Source organism: Notolabrus celidotus, chromosome 23, assembly GCF_009762535.1.
Source record: "Notolabrus celidotus isolate fNotCel1 chromosome 23, fNotCel1.pri, whole genome shotgun sequence".
Classification (NCBI taxonomy): domain Eukaryota; kingdom Metazoa; phylum Chordata; class Actinopteri; order Labriformes; family Labridae; genus Notolabrus; species Notolabrus celidotus.
Window position 1 is genome coordinate 440,942 of NC_048294.1, and position 9,245 is coordinate 450,186.

A 9,245-nucleotide genomic window follows, 5' to 3' on the forward strand; every position below is an offset into this window, starting at 1 on the left:
CTCCACAAGCCTGTTTTGGCTCCTCCTGCACATAACATGTTAGTGGTTCATTGTATTATTGAATTGTATCTGTTATATCTTGTGTTGTAGAACATGCAATGTTTTGTTTTGTTCTCTTATATGTGCAATAAATAAATAAATAAATCTTAATTTCAGATGACATCCTGCTTCAAAATATATATATGTTCAAAGAGCTGTTTAATATTGAACTAGTAGGTATACAACTGTGATTTTAAGAGACTGTATACAAAAGAAGATGTTGAATGTGATGAGTTAATATTAAGATTAGTACATTTCATTATGTTATTTTATTTTATTTATGTATGTATTTTATTTTATTCTTTTCTCTCTCTTCTTCCTTCTCTTCTCTTTCTAATGTAAATGTCTTTATATAATCCACTCTTAATATTGAATTTTAAATGTGTAATGTTGTTTGAAGGCAGGATGTATGATTGGATTTAATTCTCTTCTGTTTGTGGAAAAACAAAAAACAATAAAACTCTGTTTAAAAAACAGAGTTTTAGGGGGGGTCGTTGGCATGGCAAAGTTTGCAATTTTCTCATCTTGTCTGTCTTTCAAAGACCTTTTGTCCAGTTCTGTTTTCTATAATGCATCAATAACTGTGTGTTATGGAATCAGCACAGACCCCTACATTTAACGTGTTCAAACAAACTTTGAATGAAACCTTACGTCTGGAACAATACACTCTGAAAAACAAGGGGGATGCTTCCCTAAAAGTTTGGCAGCCACTTACGGACCTCTGACATCTGCTGGGACTCTGAGTACAAAAAAGACAATGTAATATGACCATGGTTTGTGTATTTGCACTTGTTATTTCTACTTATTCTAATGTACGTATTTGGGTTTTACAAACTGTTTTTATCTTCATTTATTTTGTCCTCTGTTTCCCCTCTTCTTTTCACTTTCCTCTCATGTTTGTTTTTCGTCTTGTATTTTATAAAATGATAAAAGATAATTGAAAAAAATAAAATGCTAACTCTCTTTTATTAGCTCTACCTTTCAGAAGATTCCACAGTGCCTACACCTCGATATCCTGTCACAAATAAGCACACACGTGATCGTCTGGTGTCTCACCGAGGTGACGTGACTCAAGAACCGCGTGTTTATTAAAGACCAACAACCTGCAGGGTTCACTGCCTGTTTGGGTTTCCAGGTATCTCGTGTGGTTTTCACCTGACATGCTAAAAAAGAAGAAGCAGCAAGTATCACTGGGCCTCAATTTCCCCATATAGATGCAATCTAACACTCAAAAATATTCACTTGGTCTACCTCAGAACTGCTTCGTCTCCACTGGTCTGTTTTCGGTGTGACTGTGAATGTCAGCCGGATTTTAAAGGAGGTACGTTTGTAACCAAAATGTTAACACGACCTTCTTAATATGTTCCTCGGTTTGCCTCAGTTTGAGTTACCGCTCCTCTTCATGGGTATATTGATGACAGCATACGTTGAGAACATAGAGTCATCTGTGCAGGGCGGCTTGGACTCTGAAACACAGTGAGAGAACGTCTTACACAGCAGCAGTTAGACGTTACTTTAACAGACAAATACAATCACAGAACATAGAGACGCTTAGTTCTGAGGTAAACTGGCTCATTTGAAGATATTGTAATAAATATTAAATTATAAAACATCATACAATCAGCTGTGCATAACCTGTTGACATTGTACTCCACTGACCTAACCAATGTTGGCTTCAATCCAGATTTAAAGGTGCTTATTTCACATTTATGTTACTCACTTTAAAACATTTTCACATTGTGCAAATCTCAAAACTGTTTGTGTTTCCTGTCTTTAATAAAACTTTACATTTCACTTATGTTACCTTAAAGGTTTAGTTTATAGTTGAGGACACAAACTTTGTTTTCAGCTTTTTTTGGCCATGGACACCAAACTGGCTACGTTTGTAGCTGTTAGCATCCCGTAGCATGTCGATGCTAAACGATGCTAGGCAATATGTTCCCTGTGAGCTGAGCAGAAGGAGGCGAGGACGACGTGCTGGTACTGAGGTGCAAGCTATGGGGACTGTAAGATCTATCTACGATAAGGTGGACCAGCTAACCCAGCACCAGAGTAGCATCATGCTAACAGAGCTAACACGGGACACCAACGCCACATTGGAAGGATTTCACCTGCTGTGGGCGGACAGGATACAGGAGAGCCAGACTGAACTAACTGGGGAAGAAGGCCAGCTCAGTCCTGGACCCTGTGGAGGTGGTGGCTGACAGGAGAATTATGTCCAAGCTGTCGTCTCTGATGGACATTTCTTTCATATATATATTCTTGTTAAATTCTTGTTCTGTACACCTTCTTGTTTGCTGCTGGAACTCCATGAATTTCCCCGTTGGGGGACGAATAAAGGAGGATCTTATCTTATCTTAATGTCATGAATTTTTATAATTTTACACCAGCTATTAAAAAGACATAGACTGATGAATTTTGCATATCTGTTTGGTAAAAATTGATGCGAACAACTGCTGAAAATTGCTACATGTTTAAGTATATCTTACTTATTAGCACACTATGCAAATCATAAATAGATGGACACACACACACACACACACACACACACACACACACACACACACACACACACACACACACACACACACACACACACACACACACACACACAAATATATATATTCTTAAATATGTTCCATTCTCTTTTCTCAGTGTCAGTCAGTTACCTTCCTTCTTCTTGGGTTTATTGACAAAAGAATAACTTGTCTCACAGTCATCATTACAGGCCGTGTTAGATGCTGAAACATAATAAGAAAAACATAAATATCATGTATAGATGGCAACAGTTGGATTATTAGTTAGTGTTTATGTATCCATTTACATTATTTGTTTAAAGTGATGCTCTGTCCTCAGCTCTAAACCAGAGTTGGCTCATAATCATTTTCTTAAATTGTGCTTATACAAACTGTAGGCTGACAGTTTTTCATCGATAGTCTCATCAACAACTTCTGCTGAAAATGTCTGCATGTAATGTAATTTCTTCATTCTTAAGCAGGTTATCTACACCAGGGGTTATCTACACCAGGGGTTATCTACACCAGGGGTTATCTACACCAGGGGTTATCTACTCCAGGGGTTATCTACACCAGGGGTTATCTACACCAGGGGTTATCTACACCAGGGGTTATCTACACCAGGGGTTATCTACACCAGGGGTTCCCAAAGTGTGGGTTGGGAGACACAAATGAATGTTTTTTTTTCTTCATTATCTAAAAAATAGTAGATTTTACCCATTATAGTAAAAAATATGGACAAAAATAGAGGCTAAACTTGAAATAAAACCTTATAAATATAAAGTGTAATGAGTTTTCTGCCTTTCTTTGTTTCCAGATGACTCCTAAGTTTAGGGTTAGTGAACAGTTAATTATCTAAAGCATCAGTAGCAGCAGGTTCATTCACGATGGCACATGAAACACAGACACATGCTCATACAGGTAGGGTCATTTTCTGCAGACCAGTTAAATGAAGACACATTAAATCACTTTGAGGGACAGTGGGGGGGCGCGAGTCTTTTGAACCTTTATTTTGGGGGGTCACGGGCTGATAGGTTTGGGAACCCCTGATCTACACTAATCACATCCACTTTAACTTGTAATATAAAAGACTCCAAAATATCCACTTTTCTTATTTATTATTTTCAGCTTTGAAATGTAACTCAACAGTGACCACATTTGAATCTGCTGAGCTTAACTCTTTAAGGACCTTTAGAGACTAGAAGAAGATCTTAGTCCAAAGTCACTTTGAAAGCACTAACAGAAGAACATGTTCAACATGTAGTGCAACCTCTGACAAGGCAAATAGCCAATCATGGTTTAGGATTTCAGGGTATATGCAAGGGGCCGAGATATGGGGTGGCCAATCAGATTTCAGGAGGAGATCTTGAGGAGACTGAATAGTTTTCAGGGCTACACCAAACAGAGATTGAGTTGGGGTTATCTTCCCCGCTCAGTCTCCTACATGATTAAGGTTTCATCCATGTCATATGTAGTTGTGTTTAAAGGAGGTTGGTGTTGCTCACCTGTTTGTGTCGGTGGTGAAGACTGGACAGAGGGAGGAGAAGCTGCAGTATGTGTTGTTGATTGACAACTTTTAAAACGTAATAATCCCACAACCAGCAGCAACAGCAGCAGGAATATACAGACACCAATGCAAATCCACAGCAGCTTAGAGTCCTCAGGGGAAGGTGGATCCTCCTGAAGAGCTTTGGGGAGATAACCGTATGTGCTGTTTATTTGAAATCAGAGATTCGTAGTAAACATATGTTTCTTTTAAACAGTGGGAGTCTCACCTCTGACGGTGAGCCAGCTCTGTGGGGATTCTCTAGCTTTGGAGATGCTGCACTTGTAGAGACCTTCATTAGACCTGGAGACACTGTGGATGGTCATGGTTCCTGTCAGACTGTTTTCCATCAGGAGGCCATCTTTGAAGAATTGTGCGGTCACATTGGAGTCAGACGGCTTGGTTCTGCAGCCTAGTGTCACATTGTCTCCCTCCGTCACAGGAAGGACAGGACTCTCCAGAATCACAGAGCCAGCTGAGAAAGATTGTATCAAATATATAATATAGAAAATTAACTTATCAGTTCACATGTCCTGTTGTCCTTCAGACTTCATGTAAGATGGAAGAACCAAAGGATGTCTGAGTGTTTCAGAATTTCGTACCTGTGACTGTGATGTTGATTGAGTTGCTCCTCCTCGCTCCCATTTCACACCAGTATTCTCCGTCATCGACTGAGGGAAAAGCACTGTGAATTCTGCAGGGACCTGTAGACGTCTCCCACGAGCCTGAACATGGTGTTATCCCTCCTTTAACCTTCTTCAGGACTCTCCATCCACTTAATCCCATCAGCCCCTCACAGCTGACGACGAGGGGTTCATATTGAAAGAACTGCTGTCTGTTTGGATCGATCTGAGGAAAATCAGCATCTAAGACACGGACAACAAAATCAGCTTTAAATTTTGACTATTTCAAAAGTCATTGATAGAGATGATAGTTATTATTAAACTGTGAAAGATATATAAACATATAGAGTTATAGTAATAGTAATAACATCAAGATCATTTAGTATATCTGCAGTATGTCACTCAGGCAATACATTTAAAATAAACAAACATGTACTTCTTTTTTTTGTAATGTTACTTTAATACATATTAGTACTTATGTACTATCAAGTCTAGTTCAATGTATTTATGAAGCACATTTAAAAACACAGCAGGAGCCGACCAAAGTGAAGCCGTACGATGCATAAAAAACACAATGTGAAACCAGACAGTTATAAAGAAAATACAACTTTGGAAATGCCAAACAGGCAGTATTTGAAGGATTAGAAGACTTAAATACTAGGCCATAAAAGTGAGTTTTGGGGCGAGACATGAAAGAGTCCACGGAGAGCCCAGGGGCCTTAACAGCCAAAGCGGGGTCACCTTTGAGGTTTTTATAAGCGTTAGTAATCTAGATGTTGAAATTCTCATCCCTACAGCAGTTTGAAAGCAGGAAAGATTGTGTTATTAAACACATTTGATGATAATCAAACATTATGGTTAAAAGCAACATCAATAATATGACTGATTATTAACTGACTTACAGGCTTCTGTAGAATAACTGACTTCATCTTGAGCAGCCAGCAGGAACAACACTGTCATCACTGCAGAGGAAAAAAACAAGTATTATATAGAATATGTTAAAATAACAGATTTAACATGTGTCAATTTATTAAGGTTGCTACTGTGTTCATTAGCAATTATGAATTTTATATACAACCCTGTCTTTTTTGAATTTTGAATGTTGTGTTAAATGTACATTGAAGTGTCCATTATATAAGGAAGCTAAAATTGTTGTTAGGTTTTTAGCATTTATGAATGACCAGGTCACAAATTGAGTTTATATTCAACCTTGTTTTTTTAAAATGCGTGTTAAATGTAAACACAAACATGATTTGATTTTTTGAAAATGATTTAAAGTTCATGTTTAATTGATAATAGTGCAATGACGACATATCATTAATGTTATAACTGAAAAGTTACATTTTGAATTTGATTCCAGTGACATGTTTTAAAAAGTTGAGACAGGGTCAAGTTAACCTTTAACCTTTACTTTCAATTAAATATAATGTTTCTATATCCTGTTCCTCATTAAACACAACATCACAACTTTTGAGAAATTGGTTGAAATGCAAATTTCCACAGAGAAGATGTGCTCTGACCACTAACATATTTTGAATCATTAAAATCCATCCAAAAAACTTTTCAGTTCCACATTTAACATTTCACATCAACATTCAATAACATGAGAACATGAGACAGACTCAGTACTCACTCAGCCTGATGCAGAGAGCTGTGACCTCCATGTCGTCTTGCTGCTGACTGTCTGAACATCAGCCTCAATTAGAAGTGTCATCAAGTAAGTCAGGACCACTTCCTGTTTCTCTGAGGTATTCTGGGGTCTCTGAGACACACAGCAGCTCTAAGAAATACTAGTACTATAAATACAATTCCAACAGGGGGCGCCAGAGGTCCTGATTTCACAAATACACCTTCTTAGTGAACAATAAAACCAAAGTAGTAACATTATGGGAGAGAGAATCAAACATTAATGACACAGATACAGACATTTGATGAGATAAGAATGGTGTTCTAACTGAAGAAACTTTGCAGATTTGTCTCATTGCAGCAATTCAAGTCTTATTCTAAGCTTCTATCTTTAAATGAAACATCTATCTTGACTTGTTGTAAGTGTCTTATATTAAGGCCACCAGTTATCTTGTTATTTACAGCTGCAAAGGTTTTAGTGGTAGCAGGTCAACAGTGTCAGCCGTTAAAATAGATCACTCATTGACAGACTGAGAGAAAATGAAAGTACAACCTAAGGATACACACAGGTTCACTACCTGTGCACCAAACCAACACTGTGTCATTCAGAAAAACTCACTCTGATGTTGTTAGGCTTGATCTTTAAGACATATTCAACAATGTGTGTTATGTGGTCGGTGGATTCACTTTTATTCTGCACAGATCTGTGTTGTATTTTTAAACTTTCTCTTTGTTTTCACACTTTTAACGAAATGTACTGAAGTTAAAAAGTCAGATTAAGGTGTGCATTAATGTGCATTAAGTCTCAAACTATGTCACACATGTTTACTTAAGCCTGGAATAAAATAAAGGACGGACTATAAAGCTATAACAAGTGTTATCTACTCACTACAAGGGGGTGGGGCTAGTTATAAATCCTTAGTATCTGGACTTTGATCAGTCCTCTGTTTCCTCCTACTGTAAGGCAGCTCTGACACGCAATCAGAAGGTACGTTGAATTTTTACTTAGAATATTAAAGAAACATTGTTTTAACATTCCAAGATTGTTATCATTCATAAACCTGTCTTCAGTTGAGCTGCAATCCTCTCCAGTCATCTATTTTCAGTGATTGCAGTGAACATGTAGCACCAGTTACTTAGAATGCACGGGTGTGTTCTCAGAGTTCCTAACAACCTGCATTAGTAAGACTAAAGATACAGGGAAGACAGCAACTTCCAATTCAAACGACTGTATGATTTAAATAATGGCAGAACAATTTAAGACGGTTGAAATAATCAGATAAATTTGGTTGCTTTCTGTTTCTTAAGTTTCCTTTTGAGTAAACAGCTTATTGTGGAATAATCAAAGCTTTATGAATCTCTTTATGACTGTCCTCAATGTGCGTAAGAGAGATTTCTACAGTGGCTGGGAAGGTCATTTCAAATTTACAAAGGATGAAACTCTTAATGTTAGCCACAAATTTACATTTTATAAATTGTGAGACAATTTTAGAAGCAAAGGAACATTTTTACTAGTCCTGGAACTAATTTACAAACAGCAGATTCTACCTAAAAATGAATGTACCGATGATTTTCAAAATAAAAGACGTCTGTAATGTGAAAATGTTCAACAGTTGCTCAGTGGCGGTTCTGGGGAGGGGCCAACAGAGGCCAGTGCCCCTGTAAAACTGAACCTGAACCCCCCTGTGGTCCCCCCTCCACACCAAACAAATATTATACAATAAAAAAAAGCTTCGGTATCCGGCCGATGTTACAGGCTGAACACGTGTGTGGCACTTGGTTCCAGTCCCTTAGAGCGCTAAGGGACTCATGTTGAGTGTAAACAGCTGTTGTCAGTCTGCATGTTGATCTAGAACACAGTAGTATTTATGTCTAGTATAAAGGGATGCACTGATGTTTTGCCAGTTTGTTCTCAGCCGGTCCTTGCCCTTCTCAGTCTCTTTTGTCAGGGTTGAATGTGTCCCTCTGACTACACCCTTGGCCCCAGCCTGGCCCCTCCCAGTGAAATTGGTCTAGAACCGCCTCTGCAGTTGCCTTGCTCTTGGCTAGACGTGCAATCCTACTGAAATGGAAGGGTGCTGCCCTGTCCATGCTTGACGTGGCGTCAGGATGTAATGTCCTGTCTCAAACTCGAGATGCTACGTTTTTCTATCAGTAGCTTAAAGAGGAAATTTTATGAGACATGGGATCCTTTCTTTGCCTTCTTTCATGAACACCCAAACTAAAACATCATGAGATGAGCTTTGAGTCGGTCCTTGGCATAAGAAGTAAGATCTGACTCTGTGTGGTGCGCTGCAAACTAACTCTTACATATTACGCCTTCATTTTTTCAGGACAGCTGGGGATGGGGGGAGGGGAAGGGCTATTGCACTATATCAGGTATTACTAGCACTGCTGCAGAGACCGGTTTGTCTTCCTTGTATTGCACAATACGTACCATCTGTGGCAATGTAGAACATTACCGCCCAACCCACAAGGGAATAATGTATTTGACATTAACCCTGTCTCAGTTTTGCTTTAGACTGATAAGAGAACGCCTCAAAATGTGTTCCTGCCAATCACACCTGTACCTGATTTGGAATTTCAAAATAAAAACCATTGGGAATGTAGCATATTACAATGATTGTGAATGAATTCAAAGTGAGATTATGAACAAAAATCCTTGCTTTCACTGACTCATTACAGTTCACTCTAATCGTGAACAATCCCATAATGTAATCCAAGCAATCACAGCTCATTCTGATGTTTCATTTCAAAATAAAAGCAACTTCTGAAAAAATCCCAATGGCTTTTATTTTGAAATCCCAAATCACATATAGCTGTGATTTGCAGGAACACATTTTGAGGCGTTCTCTCATCAGTCTGAATCAAAATATCTCAGTGGAAACAGGATTG

At 38.3% G+C, this 9,245-nt stretch overlaps 1 protein-coding gene across 1 annotated transcript; it reads right to left on the bottom strand.

The window, feature by feature from the left end:
* Nucleotides 1-1,013: 1,013 nt before the first annotated feature.
* On the bottom strand, nt 1,014-8,889 carry LOC117807745 (low affinity immunoglobulin gamma Fc region receptor II-a-like). Its single transcript, XM_034677144.1, has 10 exons — nt 8,788-8,889; nt 6,358-6,408; nt 5,627-5,686; nt 4,704-4,967; nt 4,331-4,576; nt 4,061-4,243; nt 2,709-2,780; nt 1,431-1,505; nt 1,143-1,202; nt 1,014-1,054 (listed from the first exon to the last, which is right to left on the bottom strand). The coding sequence occupies exons 1-10, from the start codon at nt 8,807-8,809 to the stop codon at nt 1,014-1,016; spliced, it is 1,074 nt and encodes a 357-aa protein (XP_034533035.1). The 5' UTR covers nt 8,810-8,889.
* Nucleotides 8,890-9,245: the final 356 nt, after the last annotated feature.

What these genes read in the sequence shown, in the direction of transcription:
- LOC117807745 (XM_034677144.1), bottom strand. Translation starts at nt 8,809, where the DNA reads ATGTTCTACATTGCCACAGATG. An exon ending in AATCAACATCACAGTCACAG is followed by an intron (nt 4,577 to 4,703) that starts GTACGAAATTCT and finishes AATCTTTCTCAG; the next exon opens with CTGGCTCTGTGATTCTGGAG. An exon ending in GAGCTGGCTCACCGTCAGAG is followed by an intron (nt 4,244 to 4,330) that starts GTGAGACTCCCA and finishes ATCTCCCCAAAG; the next exon opens with CTCTTCAGGAGGATCCACCT.